General features: G+C 43.5%; 1 protein-coding gene across 1 annotated transcript; it reads right to left on the bottom strand.

Moving 5' to 3' along the window:
- Positions 1 to 3,320: 3,320 nt before the first annotated feature.
- LOC138954540 (dual specificity calcium/calmodulin-dependent 3',5'-cyclic nucleotide phosphodiesterase 1A-like) lies at positions 3,321 to 20,591 on the bottom strand. The gene is made up of 6 exons (XM_070326357.1): positions 20,563 to 20,591; positions 18,712 to 18,861; positions 12,386 to 12,568; positions 7,203 to 7,269; positions 6,163 to 6,420; positions 3,321 to 3,508 (listed from the first exon to the last, which is right to left on the bottom strand). The coding sequence occupies exons 1-6, from the start codon at positions 20,589 to 20,591 to the stop codon at positions 3,404 to 3,406; spliced, it is 792 nt and encodes a 263-aa protein (XP_070182458.1). The 3' UTR covers positions 3,321 to 3,403.
- Positions 20,592 to 21,456: the final 865 nt, after the last annotated feature.

Below are 21,456 nucleotides of genomic sequence, written 5' to 3'. Positions count from 1 at the left end.
TCTTGTTCTTCTTCTTCTTATGATATAATTCAATATTCCATAATCAACAACACAATGCAACTATGTCAGCGTATAGGTTAAAAGAGCTGATTCACACTTTTACTCACGCATTACCTATACACACGGTGCTTTCTTTCTTTCTTTCTTTATTTGGTGTTTAACGTCGTTCACTCTTTCACAACCCTTTAGCACATGCTGAGTTGCGACCAGTCCGTACTCGATCATTACATCTCGAGAAAAAAAAAGCTGTGCACACTAAACGTTACGAAAACTGGACATTGGCTTCAGATGAAACACTGTGAACGAAAGCAGGTCCACCTGAATAAGATCTCCCGCTGTTTTCTATCCCAATCAAATCCAGGTGCTAGCATCGTGAAGCTACGTGTTGGCATAGTGATATAGCAGAATCATTACAACAGCTTGACGAAAGAGAGCCTGACACAACTAACCGCTCCATAACGGATAATAGAGAGAATACCATGCAATGGACAAGAGATAGAGAGAGAGAGAGAGAGAGAGAGAGAGAGAGAGAGAGAGAGAGAGAGAGAGAGAGACAATGACAATGACAATGACAAGAGAGAGAGAGAGCAAGAGAGAGAGCAAGAAAGAAAGAGAGAGAATCAGAATGAGAGCGAGAGAGCAAGAGAGAGAGCAAGGAAGAGAGAGAGAGAGAGAGAGAGAGAGAGCGAGAGAAAGAGAGAGAGAGAGATAGAGAGAGAGAGAGAGAGAGAGAGAGAGAGAGAGAGAGAGAGAGAGAGAGAGAGAGAGAGAGAGAGAGAGAGAGACAGGACACGCCTATGAACACAGACATATCTGATAATTGTGTATGCTTACTTTTGAGGACCATAGTACTATATTTAAAAAAACAAAACTTTCACATTATCGATGATGATTCGAAACCGCAGTGTAACACTCCATTGGAAACGGCCATACTTCTGCTGTTTGACCCTCTTTTTTTAATTGCAGATGACAAATGTCAGCTCCTCATTTAGTGAAAAAAGTGGGTCAGAGGGTCGAAAAAATCTAACTGGGTTAAGGCCTGTTGCTACGCTAAAAAACTACCCAGCAACCCTTTTGCACTGTGGCGTCCAAGTCAATAAATGAGATTATGGCAAACCCAAAACACAGTAAAGTGCTGCTCTGCTTCTTCTCGGCACGGAGATCAAACTCACGCAAGGTGGGTGAGGGTTGGGACGGCTTATTGGTGGCGTGGAAGGCAATAAAGAGAGAGAGAGAGAGAGAGAGAGAGAGAGAGAGAGAGAGAGAGAGAGAGAGAGAGAGAGAGAGAGAGAGAGAGAGAGAGAGAGAGAGAGAGAGAGAGAGAGAGAGAGAGAGAGAGAGAGAGACAGAGGGAGAGACAGACAGAGAGAGAGACAGAGACGGAGAGAGACAGAGAGAGACAAAGACAAAGAGAGACAGAGAGAGAGACAGAGAGAGAGAGAGACAGAGAGAGAAAGAGAGAGAGAGAGAGAGAGAAAGAGAAAGAGAGAGAGAAAGAGAGAGAGAGAGAAAGAGAGAGAGAGAATCAGAATAAGAGAGAGAGAGCAAGAGAGAGAGAGAGAGCAAGAACGAAAGAGAGAGAATCAGAATGAGAGAGAGAGAGCAAGAGAGAGCAAGAAAGAGAGAGAGACAGAGAGAGACAGAGAGAGACAGAGACAGAGAGAGACAGAGACAGTGACAGAGAGACAGAGAGAGAATCAGAATAAGAGAGAGAGAGAGCAAGAGAGAGCAAGAAAGAAAGAGAGAGAATCAGAATGAGAGAGAGAGAGAGCAAGAGAGAGAGCAAGGAAGAGAGAGAGAGAGACAGAGAGACAGAGAGAGAATCAGAATAAGAGAGAGAGAGAGCAAGAGAGAGAGAGAGCAAGAAAGAAAGAGAGAGAATCAGAATGAGAGAGAGAGAGAGCAAGAGAGAGAGCAAGAAAGAGAGAGAGAGAGAGAGAGAGAGAGAGAGAGAATGAGAATGAGAGAGAGACACACAGAGAGAGAATGAGAATGAGAGAGAGAGCAAGAGACTCAGACTCAAACTCAGAACTTTATTACAGAAGGATAAGGTTTTGGGCAAAGCCTATTCTTCCAACCTGTCCTTTATACAACACATAAAGACAGACGCACATACAAAATATAAATTCAATCATATAAAATACAGAAATACATTGTATGGAATGCAACACAATGTGCATTTAAGGAATTACCTAAGGAGAACTCAAAAATTACAAAATTACTTTGACATAGTTATACCTTTCATTTGGGAATAAAGTTAGAGAGAGCTGCATGAAAGAAAGAGAGACAGACATACAGACAAACAGAGACAGACATAAACCCCATCAAACCGCACGAATGATCAAATTCATCGTGCGACCTATATTAAACTGAATCATCCCGGATCGCACGAGTTCGATGTACATTAAAAAGGCGGTGGCTAAGTGCACACCAACTGCTGTGACAGGAAAGTTCAATTCAGATTCACTTCATATTTCCTACGTCCTGCAAGACAATGGATCCAGTTTGTATTCCTCCCTTGGGGACAGTCCCACGGCACGAGAGCCAATCGATAAATCATGTACGTCATAGAGAAAAAAGAAAGAGAGAGAGAGAGAAAGAGAGAGAGAGAGAGAGAGAGAGAGAGAGAGAGAGAAGAGAGAAGAGAGAGAGAGAGAGAGAGAGAGAGAGAGAGAGAGAGAGAGAGAGAGAGAGAGAGAGAGAGAGAGAGAGAGAGAGAGAGATTGCAAAATACTGTGTCTGCTGTCCGGACGTTTACTCGTTGATCAAATGTACAGTTTTTCGGTTGCAGGACGTATTTCAATTTGACACTCGACCTAGACAACGGAAGGTTTGCATGATATAGAGTATACTGCGTTTTCATCCCCTTGCATTGCAACATCGCCCATGCCCCCCCACCTCCCCCCACCCTTCGCATTGAAACCTGAAATAAATATTCTTTTAAATGTATACAATGAGAGGCCGCAAAAAGGATGACCAATTTACAGATGTTATACCCAGAATGCCGGAGAAAGCAACGTCTTGGACTCGTTAAAACAATCAAAGGTTGTCCTGTTATGACCAACTACCCCGTGGCCTAACATTGGACGATGGTCTTAAAACAACATTGGACGGCCTTAAACCAAAATCATACGGTCTTTACGCAGGGGTATAACAATTAAGACCAAATATCCTACTTATTTGACTACTTCTTCTTCTTTGTCTGCGTTCGTGGGCTGAAACTCCCAAGTACACTCGTGTTTTTGCGCGAGTGGATTTGTACGTGTATGACCGTTTTTACCCCGCCATTTAGGCAGCCATACACCGCTTTTGGAGGATATTTGACTACTGAATACACACGCTCACGGTACCCCCAAAATACGCCTATTAATCATACCAGAAAATAGCCATCAACAAGCCATACTCACGCTGTGTTGATGTGGAAGTTATTGGTTGTGCCCGTGTGTTCGAAGTCGTGGATCAAGGCAGCGATGATGGTAGCCAAGACTTCCAGGTCCGTCAGCCAATGCTGCAACACACACATGCAAACACTCAAAGTTAAAGGAAGCTTTGATTTGTGTGAGCATATCTAATAAATAACATTTTTGCATGCATACATTCATCTGAACGCACTCATGCTGATCTCTTTTTGGCATAGCAAAAATGGTTGCCGTTCAATCCACTCCGTTGACATGAATATTATTAATTAAAATGATCATGTGAGGATGGAAGTCGTTTGTTCATTTCAATGCTGGCTTATTCTCTCAGGTGCCAGGAGACTGGTTCGGAATAACGTTCACCTACTCTATTACACATGTCGTATGCATTTAGAGTGCTTACTTCCCTTTGTGTATTAGAATACATCTGAGAGCCTGACAATTTCCACTCAAATTCACCATTAACTCGTTTTCAGGGTATGTCTTCTTCCTTCTATCCATCTTTACTCAAGCTCTGCCTTGCTCTCTTTCTCTCAGCTGTATTCTTCTTTCACGCACACACTCACGCAACACCACACACAGCCATACACACACAGCCATACACACACACACACACAACCACACACACACACATACACACACAACCACACACACACACATACACACACAACCACACACACACACATACACACACAACCACACACACACACACACACATACACACAACCACGTACACACACACACACACACACGCAACCACCACCACCACTACCATCACCACCACGCCAATCCTCAATCAGCGAATGATGTTGTTTCAGATACAACATGCAAGAAACGCTGGAGAAAAATCGAAAAGTAATCTCGATCCATTTGCATATCCCGCCCTCATTAGGGTACAGAACTGAAGCTGAAAAAAGGGAATGGACACGAATTTGCATTGTTGATGGATGGATGTGATACCGGAAACTTATCTCCTCTCCCTATTCATTATCTGTATGGATTAAAGACCTTGGTCTGTGCAATGGCAATTTCCTTCGTGTTGTGTGCAGTATATTTTATACCGGTGCGGAATTATAAAGCTTGAAATGCAAACACAAAATCTATAGTCCAGTTTCCCGTCTTATTTCGTCGGAGCTTCTCGGTGCTATCAACTCAGTGAGAGTAGAAATGTCAAAGGAATCTGAGTCAAGAAATGTAACGAGTCGTGGGTCCCGTCAGGTAGGTCATGAGCAAACCCGTACCCGAGAGAAAAAAATCGACAAGCAAAACAAAAAACAAAACAAGTCGCGTAAGGCGAAATTACTACATTTAGTCAAGCTGTGAAACTCACAGAATGAAACTGAACGCACTGCATTTTTTCACAATGACCATAGTCCGCCGCTCGTGCAAAACGCAGTGAAACTGATGAGCCTGTTTAGCGCGGTAGTGGTTTCGCTGTGCAGCATATAGCACGCTTTTCTGTACCTCTCTTCGTTTTAACTTTCTGAGCGTGTTTTTAACCCAAACATATCATATATATATATATGTTTTTGGAATCAGGAACCGACACGGAATAAGATGAAATTGTTTTTAAATCGATTTCAGAAATTTTATTTTGATAATAATTTTTATATTTTTGATTTTCAGAGCTTGTTTTTAATCCGAATATAACAATTTATATGTTTTTGGAATCAGAAAATGATGAAGAATACGATGAACGTAATTTTGGATCATTTTATAAAAAGATTATTTTAATTACAATTTTTAGATTTTTAATGACCAATGTCATCAATTAATTTTTAAGCCACCAAGCTGAAATGCAAAGTGAAGTCCGGCTTTCGTCGAAGATTGCTTTACAAAACTTTCAATCAATTTGATTGAAAAATGAGGGTGTGAGAATCAGAGAGAGAGACACACAGAAAGCCGGATATGACGTCATCAAAGACATTAATCCAAAAAATGAAAAAAAGTCTGGGGATATCATACCCAGGAACTCTCATGTCAAATTTCATAAAGATCGGTCCAGTAGTTTACTCTGAATCGCTCTAAACACACACACACACACATACACAGACACAGACACACACACAGACACACACACACAGACACAGACACACACACACACACACACACACACACACACACACACACACACACACACACACCACGACCCTCGTCTCGATTCCCCCTCTATGTTAAAACATTTAGTCAAAACTTGACTAAATGTAAAAAAGAAACATCCACTTATTAGATAGCTTCTGCGAACACCTTTTTTTTCTGCAGATGATTCTGAAAGGACAATATGCGATTCATTCATGTTTCATTTGCATTAGCTTTGATAAAGTTTATTATATTTTTCTTAAAAGGTGAACAAATCTAAACTTACACAGTCATGGACCCACTTTGAAGATGGGTTGCCAAACTTGATGTAGCCCTATTGCGCCATCACCCCCCACCCCCTCCACACACACACACACATACACATTAACACATACACACACTCTCACACTAACACTAATACTCACCGCTAGATGACCCTGTGAGGGGTGCCGCCTGTGAGAGAACGTAGTGGACAGTCTGCACCACGTCAGCCCCACGCACACACACCGACCACAATAACACCCACACACTAAAATAACACTAACGGCTAGATGACTCTGTGAGAGAACGCAGTGGACAGTCTGCACCACGTCAGTCCCACGCACACACACCGACCACAATAACACACACACACACACACACACACACACACTATAAAAACACTCACAGCTAGATGACTCTGTGAGAGAACGTAGTGGACAGTCTGCGCCACGTCAGCCCCATGCACCAGGTTGTGGTAGGGGTTCTTGTACTTGCTGTAGCCCGCCTCCAGGGCGTACAGGAAGCTGTCCAGGACCGTCGTGTTGATCTTGAACTTGGTGATGAGGTCGTACTTCTGCAGCAGTTCGTAACCCACGAACTTGAGGGCGTGGTTCTCCGACGCTTCGTTGACGGAGAACACGTTGAAAGACCAGTCGTCTAGGTTCTGAAGAAGAACGAAAAGAGGGTGGGTAAAGGGTTGGTTGTGACGGTCTCGTGTGTTGGGTGTGAGTTGTGGTGAATGCCACATGCATGTCATAACTTTACCGTTATCATTTGATCATACCCCAGTCTCAACAGATCACGCTTATTAAAGACAAGAACAGTTGCTTGTCGAAAATTGAAAAAAAAACCTCTTTTGTTTGGAAGTGGGGGGGGGGGGGGGGGGGCAGAGGGAGGGAACGGGATAGGAGGGGAGTGGAAGGGGGTAGAAGGGAGAGGGGAGCAAGAAGACAGTTCCTGTGGACATTTGGGGATGTTTTGCGTGGAGTAAAGAACAAAACCGCACAAGAACAAAGGCAGTCTGCAAACCAATGCTGCACCCCACCTTACAGACTGAGTTGTTACCCTGTACTGACTGTCGCGCAGTTACATGAAACTGGGACGGAGGGGGGAGGGGGGGCGGGCTTGGTGTAGACTACTCTATAGTAGTATAGTAAAACCTGCCTTGGCGACAACTTCTCAATAACGACCACCTGCCCATTACAACCACCCCGAAAGATCACCAACAATGTGTTCTAAAAAATAAAAAAAAAATCCTGTCTGTGACGACCACTTTTGATCGGTCCTGTGGGGGGGTCTTTACAGTCAGGTTTGTCTATAATCGACATCCCCAGCCCCAAACCTCCCCGTGTCAAGTACCTGTCGACTATCGCAAATGCTGACGATGTAGTTGACCCCATCAAGGTAAGCGAGTCATGCACTGGTCAAGAAGTCACTGACTCTTACCTTTAGCAATAACAAGACAGGTGGAGGAACGTGTAGGCCTGCGGAACTGGACATCCGCCGGTATATCCTGTACAAATAATCCCCACGTCGTGTTAAGCAGGCATGGAGGCTGTTGGCCCTTTGCAGTACACATTTTTACAAACACTAACATCTGCGTTCATGCCTGTACGCATGCACATACGCACACGCAAACACACACACACGCAAACACACACACAAACACACACACACACACACACACACACACACACACACACACACACGCACGTACGCATACACACACACACACACACACACACACATTTTCACAAACACACACACACACACAAACACACACACACACACACACACACACACACACAAACACACACTCGCCCGTGCCGACCCCCTATCCCTCCGCCACGTGGGGGGGGGGGGGGGATGTAGCTCAGTCGGTAGCGCGCTGGATTTGTATCCAGTTGGCCGCTGTCAGCGTGAGTTCGTCCCCATGTTCGGCGAGACTCTCCTCGGTGTCCGAACACCCCCGTGTGTACACGCAAGCACAAGACCAAGTGCGCACGAAAAAGATCCTGTAATCCATGTCAGAGTTCGTTGGGTTATAGAAACACGAAAATACCCAGCATGCTTCCTCCGAAAACGGCGTATGGCTGCCTAAATGGCGGGGTAAAAAACGGTCATACACGTAAAATTCCACTCGTGCAAAAAACACGAGTGTACGTGGGAGTTTCAGCCCACGAACGCAGAAGAAGAAGAAGATCCCTCCGCCACCCCCCTCCCCCCCCACACACATTCACACACTGACACACGTCTTTTTCACTATGCAAGCTAGTCCTTTATCTACTAATTACCCCCCCCCCCTCCGCCGCCTTTCCCTCGTTCCGTTGCACTCCCTCCCACATCCCCCGTTCCCTGTGTTTTCCTTTGTCAACAGCATCAACTTCTGCGCTTCAATATCGTCTAGCACACACCTTGGTAAAGTCGCCCGGCCCGCTTATAGGCAAGCGCGGCAGGGAAAGCGGCCGCGTCCATTTCCGCAAAGGTTTAGGCTGCCAAAGCTGTTGGATTACACCGGTCAACCACCACTGGACAGCGTGCACAGGGTTCGAATCCTTCACCCAGTTCATGGTCAGCTTACTGCATCCAACAGCCCCCCGCACCCTCTTTTGAGATCCTTAGCGCTTTGCACTCAACCCATCATTTCTGTTTCCCTCTTCTGTCCCACCCCATTGATAGTACTACCCTCGCAGTGATCATATATCGAGAGAAAACGGGTTTAGATGCAAACTATCACGAACGACGACGATGATGATGATGATGATGATGATGATGATGATGACGATTAAGACGATGACGATGGTGATAATGGTGATGACTGGTAACGTCTGCTCAGAGAATTGTATTTTTGTTTTTGTTTTTTTTGTTTTGTTATTGAGTTAGACTATGTCGTGAAGTGGACGGGGGTGCCATCGTTTCCCAACGTCGTTACATTACTGGTGGTATTCTCATTGTTGCTCTGATTGCATCGTCCCCTTTTTGAACAGAATATTTGGACTGCTTTGTTGGCGGAAGTGACGAGCGTGAGTCGGCCGATAGACATGCTTGCAGCTCGCTCATTTCTCCCCCCCCCTCTTTCTTTAATCAAAAACTTGGTGTTTTTTTTTTATCGTGGGGGACGATGAACGAGGTGAAATGGGTGTGTTTAGGATAAACTGTCACTTTCCAAACTGTACTGTAGCAGTAAGTAGAACACTCGCTATAAGTCAATCAATCAATATAAGGCTTATATCGCGCGTATTCCGTGGGTACAGTTCTAAGCGCAGGGATTTATTTATTTTTTATTTTTTTTATTTTATGCAATTTATATCGCGCACATATTTAAGGCGCAGGGATTTATTTATGCCGTGTGAGATGGAATTTGTTTTACACAATACATCACGCATTCACATCGGCCAGCAGATCGCAGCCATTTCGGCGCATATCCTACTTTTCACGGCCTATTATTCCAAGTCACACGGGTATTTTGGTGGACATTTTTATCTATGCCTATACAATTTTGCCAGGAAAGACCCTTTTGTCAATCGTGGGATCTTTAACGTGCACACCCCAATGTAGTGTACACGAAGGGACCTCGGTTTGTTGTCTCATCTGAAAGACTCGCACTTGAACCCACCACCTAGGTTAGGAAAGGGGGGAGAAAACTGCCAACGCCCTGACCCAGGGTCGAACTCGCAACCTCTCGCTTCCGAGCGCAAGTGCGTTACCACTCGGCCACCCAGTCCTTGTGTGGATCTTGTTTACTGATTTGTCAACACAACAACCCATATCACACTCCCGCACCGTATCACTAGGGAGTACAACGTACACCACTATCCTTCCTTCCTTTATATTCATTAACGACGACAATACCCTCAAGGTTGCCATTATCGCCACATGCTCCCATACGTAATTGGAATGACGTCAGCACACACTATGCTGCTAGAAGCCGCGAAGAGAGGTAGTATCAACCAGAATTCCACATCTCTCTATTAGTCGGTGGGAGAGTGCCCTATTCTGTTCTTCCTGCAATGACTTTAGTATCGATTTTTCTCGTTGGACCAAAGCCCTGGAAGGAAATGGTCTGAAAACAAAGGAGACACTGGGAGGAATCGTCTATTGCGTGCGAAGCCATCGTCAACGAAGTTGCACGTGCTATTTGTATTATGTACTGTACACACGTTTCGTACAGTTTTTTAACAGCAGTATCTGTCATGGAAAGATAGTCTAACCGAGAAATGACTCTTTCGAACTTTGGAAACTGAAAGTTGGTGTTGTCTAGATTTGTATAATGAACTGTTGTTCGGCAGAAAATGAAGAAGGGAAAGCGAAAAATAAACCAAGCAAACAACGAAAATGAATGCGGACGTCAGGACTGACGTCATCCGACTCTTTCTATCAGGTCAGTCTGACACGTCTCACTAGTTAGAAACTCACACGAGCCAGTCCTAATAGGTGAAGAGAAACGAAGGCAACACACATGCTAAAAACCCGGCTTAAATCAAAATTTGTGCCACACAAATTCCACTTACAACGTGTGGTCCGGACTAAGGGACCAAAAAGCTCGCTGCAAAAAAAAGCAACACGCCTAAACTTGCCCTGTTTTGGGGTATGGTTCTATAATCAGATGCTTTCCGCCATTTTGCACGACATAAATAAGTCAAGTACCCCTGCACGCGCTCATTAGCTGCGTCGCTAGGCATGAAGCCATGGCAACGACCAATTAGAAGCAAACACAAACGTTAGATGGACCAGGCGACAGGACTACGGTGTGTAGATTGCCGCTATTTGTTATCTATATCTGTTTGGCGGGACACACTTTGCCTACGGCGACGACTGACTGAGCACGCCAACCTCTCACTGGCAACCCACTAGTACTCTTCTCGGAAGAACACAACTTAAAATCAGCACTTCCGCGTGACGCCGACCTTCAACGTCAATGCCGGAAGCGCGTATGTTTTTGTGTGTGTCCATTATGTAAACAGTGGCCATGGTTTCACTGAGCAGGCCACGTAGTCAAACTCCAGGGCTATGCACGCTTTCTAGCGACTGATGTCCGAATTTAACAATGAGGGTTGCTCCGCTTGATCTGTACCTGTGCATAGAGTTTTAATGAAGATAGGACACTTTCGCCAAACACTTTCCCCTCGAGGATGAAAGACTAAGAGGACTCAGGGGTGAGCCCGTCACTTAGTTGCTGTAAATCAGAGAGAGAGAGAGAAATGGACTTCAGAACTGAATTATTCAGGGGCTGAGCGCTTTTAGTACAATGGGATAGAGCTCTCCGTCTGTTTCTGGGCAACTGTGCTTTCAACTGGAAATGGTGTGCACTCTCCGCATGATCCATTGACTATTAGAATGTTTCGGTTTTATGCCCGACGCTGGCGCGATTAAAACATGTTTTACCAGCTAGAAACCAGCTTTAGTGTTGCCTCCAGCAGATTCAAGGCAGAATGTAGGTAGTCACTCATGTGAAATCGCTACACTGTTGGGACGGTTTCATGTAGTTTGTTTGTTTGTTTGTTTGTTTGTTCGTTCATGGGGTGAAACTCCCACGGCTTTTACGTGTATGACCGTTTTTACCCCGCCATTTAGGCAGCCATACGCCGCTTTCGGAGGAAGCATGCTGGGTATTTTCGTGTTTCTATAACCCACCGAACTCTGACATGGATTACAGGATCATTTTCGTGCGCACTTGGTCTTGTGCTTGCATGTACACACGGGGGTGTTCGGACACCGAGGAGAGTCTGCACACAAAGTTGACCCTGCGAAATAAATCTCTCGCCGAACGTGGGGACGAACTCACGCTGACAGCGGCCAACTGGATACAAATCCAGCGCGCTACCGACTGAGCTACATCCCCGCCCTGTTTCATGTAGTAACATGCTATGTGGACTTAGCTTTCTTACGGAATCTGACACTGGCACATTTTAACAGCGTTTACTACAAATGGATAATCTTTGTCATTTACACGGGTTACTGTTGGGAGTCAAGCACACACACAAATACAGAAAGTACAACATAACAATAATACTAATGTTGGCTTCTGCTTCTGATTTTTCTCCTGTTGGGTAATGCTAGCTGGCTTTCACCAACTTGAAATCTTCGTTCGAATGCGCGACACCACGAAAACCGAGACGTCTAAATGGCACATTGGTCTGTGCATGCTTTCATTCTTTCAAGTTCAAAACACTCAGATTAACCTCACCCCACCCCCATCCAAGAGATACACTAATGCACAATGACACTGCCGATCCTTCCTAAAACAAACCATTTACCACCCCAGACGCACTTTTCCCCCAAACAAAACCATACACTCTCTCCAATCCCATTCCCCTTGCCTTCGCCGTACTCGCATCGTACTAACCAACTCCTCCCCCCCCCCAAGCAACACACACACACACACACACACACACACACACACACACACACACACACACACACACGCACACACACACACACACACACACACACAAACACACACGAACACACACATTCACCCTCACCCACAATCACTCCCTCCCCCCTCATCCCCACCACCCACCGCCCCCACACACAATGACACACGCTATCTCTCAAAGACACACACATTCCCCCAATCCATCAAAACCTTCACCACCTTTTTTTGTTTTCTTTTTTCCCCCACTGACCTGTCCACCATGATGCCGGCACGGATGGCGTGGGCCACGGACCTGAACCGAGGCTTCTCCTCCCCTCTCCTCTTCATATTGGACATGGACCGGGTGAAGGTCAAGGCCAGCCAGTCGCGCACCTCCGTGGGCACGGCGTCCGGCTCGACCTCGCTCAGCTCGTCGTCCTCGTCGCATAGTCGTCTGCAAAGAGGAAAGTAGGTCAGGTCAGGGAGTGATCAAGAACGAATTGGGTCAAGGTCAAGTTCAAGGTTGCATGTGAAGATCATCGGGTCGTCCTTGACGATGTATTTTTTTGAAGGGATCTGGTTGGAGAAAATTCGATTCGCTTTTTTGTTGTATCGCTCATGATAGATGTTGGAGATGTGATAGTATTGTTTGTACACAAAACAAGTTCGTAGCCTATCGTTCTGATGATGGTGGAATCAGATCTTCACGCAATGGAAATTATGGCATCTATGACTGGTAATTATCGCGTGTGTCTTACTGCTTAGAGGAACGTTCTGCATGATACTTAATGTTGGGACAATTTAAAGAAATTATGGACATATGCGACAGAATGATGAGAAGACAAACCAAACTTTCTGAGTGACAAAAAAAAGAAAAGAGGGATGCGATGGAAAAGTGTGTGTGAGTGTGCGTGTGTGTGTGTGCGTGTGTGTGTGTGTGTGTGTGTGTGTGTGTGTGTGTGTGTGTGTATGTGTGTGTGTGTGTGTGTGCGTGTGTGTGTGCGTGTGCGTGTGTGTGACCAAGAGTACCAACACAGAACGATTACCAAAACCCGACAACGCAAACGTTTTTCTGAGTGTGAATCTACCGACCATACGTGATGGGAAAAAAAACAAGAAGTAGGATCAAAAGATGGGTGGAATGTGAAACCAGATGAAGAAACCGTCTATGACCTCTACAAAAGACAAACTCATTGTGACCAACTGCAACAAACTGTTACCAAACATGTAAACTCAAAACAAATTCTAGTGCTGGGTTTGCCTTATAAAACCAGAGCGAAATAATAATGAATAGCCTGACATAATTTTATTGAGCATCATAATCGTCATTATCAGCAACAGCGCTACCATGATTATCTTTTTACTTTCAGGTAATTTTTTTCTCTTCTATACAATTTTGATTTACAAAAGTAATGACCTTTGTTTTTTGCGGAAACACATTTTCTCTTCTTGTATTTATATCGATTTTAAGGCGATAATTGTAGAAGTGAAAATTATGAATTTCAACACTGTAGTCTTTTTCCGTCTGAGTGGTTATGACACGAAATAGAGAAAAAAAAACAGTATCCTTTTACTGGTCTTCTTTTAAATCATAAACGTGAAATTCCTGGGTGGGTTACAAAGTGACTGTTAGTACCACAGCACGAAAATATATTTTTGCCCTTATTCATCAGTGCTGTATTGTAGATTACATGTAAAACGAAGCAGTTTTAACGCAGAAATACAAACATAAATAGTTTCACATTGATGTGTGTTAGTTGCACTAAATCAGTATTTGAGCGGGTGAATGATTAGAACGAATAACTGTTGTTAGAAAAAGCTAAGATATTACTTTAACAAATCTATATAAAAACATGATAAGAACACAAGCCTTCTTAAGTAAATGCAGAAAAAGAAACTGTTGGTGCTTTTAGAACACCGAGTGTTATCTTTGTCTATTTATTGACAACGTACACGACTCGAACCACATACGTTTCAACTTGTATTTGGCAATTTAATACTGAACAAATGTAGCATAATTCCACGTTGTTTCTGTTTTCTGTTATTACTTTTTGTCAGCTTTTCACGAACTCGTGAACATATGTATCAGAAAATTGTGTGCATTACCATGGAACCCTGTTTTCAACATTATCTTTGTAAAGTTCAATCCATCTTCTAAAAAAATTCGCTCATAACGCCTTATGGACACTAAGCCACGAAGACTAAAAAGAGCCGGAAATACGTTTTGCCAATACAATAATGGCTCTTTAGCAAAACGGACTTCTCTTTTTACCGTGCCACAGGTCGGTTGCTAAGCAACATTCCAGACTCTCAGACGCGGACACGAAGTGTGCTCTGAGCAGGTTAAAGTTACACTTTCCACCAATAACAGTGTATTCGTCAAATATATCGTGTAGTATGACTGAGTAGACTACACGATTAGAGAGACCTGGGTGGGATTCTTCCGGTATATTCCGGAAATCCGGATTCGTTATGTCTGTGGTGACGTTTTTTGGTTGTTAATTATACAAATCCGTCAGCGTCTGGGGGCCTTCAGACCCCCCCCCCCCCCTTACAATTCTTCAGGATTCATGGCATTTTTCAGTCCCACCCATGGAAAACACAGACTTCTAGTGTGTCTTGGAATGTAATACATTTATTCTGGTAATGCTACACATAGTGGGCTTTACATTAACAGTCACCGGCACGGTTGGCCTAGTGGTAAGGCGTCCGCCCCGTGATCGGGAGGTCGTGGGTTCGAACCCAGGCCGGGTCATACCTAAGACTTTAAAATTGGCAATCTAGTGGCTGCTCCGCCTGGCGTCTGGCATTATGGGGTTAGTGCTAGGACTGGTTGGTCCGGTGTCAGAATAATGTGACTGGGTGAGACATGAAGCCTGTGCTGCGACTTCTGTCTTGTGTGTGGCGCACGTTATATGTCAAAGCAGCACCGCCCTGATATGGCCCTTCGTGGTCGGCTGGGCGTTAAGCAAACAAACAAACAAACAAACATTAACAGTGTTTTTCTGTGGACGCCCGTTGACTTTTGACCGTAATTTTCTCAAGATTTGAAAATTGGTCCCCAAAATGTGTGTTGTAACAGTCTGTTATCATTTCTTTTATTTCATGTTATGGCTTTGGAATTGTTAAGCCTTCGGAGCCATTTTTGACACTTGTGTTATAAAAAAGATATGTGTAAATATCATTTCATATCTCAAAGGTTGCAAAACAACTTGAGTCGGTTACAGAGCAAAGAAATCGTGTCACATAGCATGGGGTATTTTGTGGGCAATGTCCCTTTAAGCAGATTGCCACAAAGACCGTAAATACCTAACACAAAAAGGCTGTGCTTTGCCGTTAAGGCTTTTATCATCTAAACAACATGATGACGTCTGACGTCGAAGACGCTGGTTAAAATGATACTGCAAGTCTCTTATAATTAAAACTCCGAACAATTCTTTTACAGCCCAATTCAAAATGAGCACAATTTTCCGACCACTTTTCTTTCGTCTTTTTATCCATTTTCCAATGACGCAGCTATTATTGACAGAACCAGCTATAGAACCCTAGTCACCAGATGGACTGAGAGTTCTCCAGGAAGGGTTGATAGGCAGCAGGAGTGTTCGGAAGTGGCACCAAGAACTGGCGACCTGTTTGCTGTTACTGCCCAATGATAAATTGTCCTGCAGCACGTGCAGGCGACGCACAGACTTCTTTTATATTGCTCCTAATTAAACGGCGAAGCTGAAGCCTCTCGCATGCTACACAGCTGCTCTTGCTGCTATAGTGCTAGCTTCTCTTGGGTTGAGTTCAGAGTTTGGCTTTCTGCTGCAGTTTTCCTTGTGAGTGGGCATGTGTTTGTGTGTGTGTGTGTGTGTGTGTGTGTGTGTGTGTGTGTGTGTGTGTGTGTGTGTGTGTGTGTGTGTGTGTGTGTGTGTATGTGTGTGTGTGTGTGTGTGTGTTTTTTTTAGTAGTATTTGCAATCAAGTATTCACTGACTACACTTAAATGACATGCATTTCAGGCACATGCTCTATTTGAACGCACAACACACAGGTGGACAGGAAAATGCATGACAAACACTCATCAAGAACGGTCACAATGAATAGAGACTACATAAACAGGCTCCCAGGGAACGCTACAATAACCATAGCGATGCAGGTGGCAATGAATAAGTGAAACCTACCATGACAATAAAGATTAGATGACAGTGAGTAAGAGAATCCTAACATGACAATGTAGATTGAGATTGCAATGAATACGTGGAACCTACATGACAATAAGTATCGAGATTGCAATGAATAAGTGAAACTTGACATGACTATACAGATTCAGATTGCAATGAACACGTGGAACCTACATGACAATAAGTATCCAGATGGCAATGCATAAGTTAAACCTAATATGAATATGAAGATGCAAATGGCAATGAATAATGGACACCTTCATTGACTGGGAAGATGGAGGTGATAGTTAATACATGAAACCTACATTTACAATGACTATGAATATGCAGATGGCAATGAGAAAGTGAGAAAATAATCTACATAGTATGTAAGAAATGTCATATCAGTAGAAAGTCATTACATACTGCCATGTCAATAAATACTTTGATGGCGCTGTTTTCACTGACAATTACGACCACAGATTTTGTATGATCGCATGACGTGTGGGACGCTGACGTCATTTGTATGAGAATGATGATGAAGTAAATGTGACACTGGCTATGGCGTCCAAAACCGGCCATGGTAGTACAGCCAGTAAAGGTAGTGTACTTCATATTATTTATGTAAATACAAAGCCCATAGTATTATGAAATATATTAAAACTACAAACACTATTTACAATGATGAGGGTGGTTTGGATACGTTGATAAAACTGGGCGACCATTTCTTGCGCACATTTTTGTCAAAATGCACCGATATCATTCAAAGAAGTCCACAAAGAGTTAAAACAGAGTGAATAAAAAGCAGCTTCGTGTCTCCAGTGCTGAAAAAACCAGTGCTCAGCCACCTCCTGAAATGATGTGCAAAAGTCAAACCGATTAGAAAATTCAAGTGCACAGTGCTCCGACTATATGCTTCTTTGTCAATCGTGCTGGAAACACATCTACTCCAAAGTTCTGAGATTCAAGAGCATCACAGAAAGGTTGAATGTCCTGGATGCCGTCATTGAGGGACGTATTCCTTATACCACTCTTTACTCTTGCAACTAAATGCTCAAGCAATGTCAGTTGCTGCTTGTGCTTCTAGCCAGACTTGTGCTGTAAACATGCTTTGCTGGACCTAGCTGATTCTAAACGGCATTCCATGCCAGTTGTGTTGGGTGACAAAACATGCAGCAGGCAAGACTGACGTCAACGAATGACATCACAAAAGTCTATAGGCCACTACTGTATACTATTGTATTAGTCGACAGTCTTATAACTGTTAACAAAATCTAAGACAGACGTTCAGGATTAAAAACAAAAACAAAAAAAACTCATCATTTATCCTTCACAAACCACGAATTTATCCTTAAATTAAAAAAGGGAGTCGGGGTTTTCAATGCAGGGCTCCACTCTAGCATGCAAACAGTAATCATCATGTCTTCGAAATAGTTATCACTTTCATCATGCTTCGAAATAGTTATCACTTTCCTCAGGTCTTCGAAATAGTTATCACTTTCATCATGCTTGCAATTGTTTACCTATAGCATGCTGGTGATTTCTCTTCACTGCTTTCGGCGATACCCAATAAAAAACATCAATTCATTGTCAACAGTTAGTAAGCGTCTTGAATATGCAAAGCAGATAATATATAACGTATTGCTTTGTGCTTCCGACTAAAAATGCTAATAATTTAAATATGCTAATAAGTTAAACACAACCAAAAGAGCAAACGCTACACAGGTTTCATTTGGGTAACGTATGTTGAGAAAAATCACAAATTGCAAATTAAAGAAAACTAAATACAAAATAATTGCTGTGTAACATGTCTCTGGAATACGACCAAGGAACGAAACAAGCGCAAACCAAGAAATCCGTACTGCATGGTAGTAAGATTCAATCAATAGTGGATTACTACTGGGGCTAAAAGCCTCATTCAACGGAAGCCTCATTCAACTGAAATAAGCAGTAGGATGCTATGTATGCATCCCTTTTAAGTACTGGTCAACAAAACAAAGAATATTGTTTGGAACAAAACCTGTACACACGCTACAGCAGTGAAGAGAATACCGTGTTTTTTTCTCGGCGTTAGTAGCAGCTGTGGATCTACACGTACAATACAGCAACAAACAAGTAAAAACCAAGTAACTGCAATGAGAAAAATCAAATACAAAACATGAAGGATTAGTCTGGCCACAAGCAAGAAACAAACGACTACATCCCACAATATTAATCCAAAACAAACAAAAAGTCACAAGAGCGTGGGGGGAGTGAGTTGGAGAAGGGGGGGGGGGGGAGGGAGATTGAGGGGGGGGGGAGGGAGAGGAAGAGGAAGGGGGAGGAGGGGGGAAACCAAAAGACCACACATCAAAGGGGCAGCAAGAACTGGCTCGAGCAGGTGGTATTGGCAGCAGGCAGGCAGGCAGGGTGGCCCCGAAGGACAGAGCCCAGAGACCACGATGTACACACACCTGACCAAAGGCGGGTGTAACCTGTCAGTAGTAGGTTTCTGAAGAGAGGTGCTGGTAGTGGTGGTGGTGTTGCCTGATGTACTGGCGGGGTCGCTAAGCAGTCGCGAGCAGAAAAGAGAAGAGAGAACACAAGACCAATACAGAATCACGCTACACAAAGTACAGAATCACGCTACACAAAGTACAGTAGCAGCTATGCTGGCTTCAGACATTTGACAAAACTTGAAATGAAAAGACGAAACATCCATCAGGTACATTTACATGTTCAGATAGAATACTTAATAGTACTCCAAAACGACACACAAGTATTACATTACTTTTCTTTATTGCTGACATGACACATCTTGAATTGAAAAGACGAAACGAACATTTGTTACATTTACACGTAGAATAGCCAAGGCTACTCTCGAATGACACACATTTAACATTGTCTTGCTTTTCTTCTGATAATACCTTTTTTACCCTGAAATACGTCCGTACGTCCCTTTGGTGTAAAATTTGATTTAATAAAGAAGATGGTATTACTTTTCAAACGTGTTTCGGTAACCATTGTACACTAAAAATTACAATTAAGTCTGTATCAAAGACACAAGTTCAGTTGCAAACCACAAGCAAACACACCCTTTGAACATCATCTTTAAAGTTGCACATGTGTTGTTCTACGTAATAAATGCACAGTGTGGTACACAAGTCTCGCCACTGTAAACACAGCAACAATAGCATATATCTGTGTGGTACTTTTCTAGTCATAATTACGATTCTGTCACGTACATAGGTTTAACGTTCGACCCACTTGAGCGAACAAAAGACAGTAAATGTTCAAATCTAGTAAGACATATCTGTTGCTAACAGCAATTCAACAGCGTCAGATACCTGACAGCAAGACAAAAGACAGGAATACATCATGTTACATAAATGTACACAAAGTTACGATAGAAGACGCCACAAAGACAACCTGGAAATAAAGAGGTTAGTCCAGGAGAGACAGACACTTGAGTGAAAACAAGACATTGCTATGGGCTCCATGCACAGACGAACATAGAGGGTTTCATGGGTCTGGAAAAGAAGCCGTGGATTCCAAGCGTAAATGCTTTAGAGAATAAAAGGAACGGGCTGGCTAATGCATGCATGCAACTGTCGCACACACACACATGTTCACACACACACACACACACACACACACACACACACACACACACATACACACACACACACACACACACACACACATACACACCGACTCTGTCTGCATGTTCTTTCCAACAGAACAACGTCAGCAATTCTGTTCCATAGAAAACGGATGACGCCTGGCCCTTCGCTAAGACATACGTTGAAAGTGCATTGCCAACAGATCCAACAATCATTTTGTCAAGGGCTTGAAAACAAGGAACGTTTCTGAGCCCTCCTTTCCTAGCCCGCCCACCTAAAAAATTAAAAAGGGACTACTGCGAAAGGTTCACATGCTCTGAATGCCCTTTATCCTCTAAACCACGGATGTGCAAGCTCCCACTCCCAACGTAAGAAGTAATTAAAGAACACAAGCAAGAAAACACAACAAACAAACGAGAATGAAAAATAATCTCCATATCAAAAAAGGCTTCAAAAAAAGAAAAAGCCCTGGAGACGCCAGTATTAAAAGAAACTAATTTCGTCACAACTAATCAAAGGTCTGACACCTCCGAAGAGAATTTGCCAGGCTTCTTTCGTGCGCAAGGCCTAGCCATCCTCATGGCCCAGAGAAGCCTTGCAAAGATTCTGTGGGGAATAAGCCTGCGAGAAACCCTTCTCCAATATTGACACGCAAAGAAAAGATTGACGTCGGCGATTACGCTTGGCCGAGAGTGGAGTTACAGATCACCCAGTCGTCCAAGCCTCTCCATCTTCCCATTAGGAACATGCACACGGCTGTCGGTTTACAAAGGGGCTGAGTTGTAAGCTTCAAAAGCAGTGCGATGTCGTGAACTGCTCAGATCAAAGACAGCCCTAAAAAAGATTCATATAGATACGTGCAACGAGAGTCATACGGGTCTTTTTTCATGTCTGCAAAGCGGCCCCTATACAGGAAATCGGTCGCGGCGTCATTCGTTCGTCATGGTCTGTCAAGGCTTAATGGAAATTCGCCGCCACTCTCCGCGCTTTTGTTCAAAACGTGAGGGGGAAAAAGCTATGCTGTCTGCGCAAGTTCTGATATGAGTTCTGATGTAAATTGTCCCAGTGGTCCAAAGAGATGCAAATAAACAACAACTGGCTAAAGACGTTCCGATGAACTAACACGACGGTACAAACGATCAGTTCCGAACAACCCGCTCTCTGAAGTAAAATAGCATAATGAAATGTTATGCACATGAAATCACGTTTTCATCAAAGATGTCATGCGTCTGCGGGTTCCTTTTGGGGACTACTTTCTGTCGCTTTGAGACCTAGCCATGTGGTTTATAAATAGAGAACAGGCACCACTTCAAAATCAAAACTCCCACTCCGCGCAGGCAAACAGCCAGCTTTTTTTAAATTTTTTTTTTACAACACATTATACATTACATCACAGTTCACATCGCCACATACATACATACAACATGCATACTAAAAGAATGATATAGAAAAGAAACAGCCAGCTTTTATATTTTTGGCATGTATGTACACATGAAAGAACGCTCCTCTCCCGTCTAAAAGTCTGGAGGGATATTTAATGGTCGAGAAGATGGTTTACACCGGAAGGTTTGTATCTTTAAAATCAAGCTTAATGTA

Source organism: Littorina saxatilis, unplaced genomic scaffold (genome assembly GCF_037325665.1).
Source record: "Littorina saxatilis isolate snail1 unplaced genomic scaffold, US_GU_Lsax_2.0 scaffold_1231, whole genome shotgun sequence".
Taxonomy (NCBI): domain Eukaryota; kingdom Metazoa; phylum Mollusca; class Gastropoda; order Littorinimorpha; family Littorinidae; genus Littorina; species Littorina saxatilis.
The sequence above is the reverse complement of the archived record's forward strand: the minus strand, read 5'-3'. Positions and strand labels throughout refer to the sequence as shown.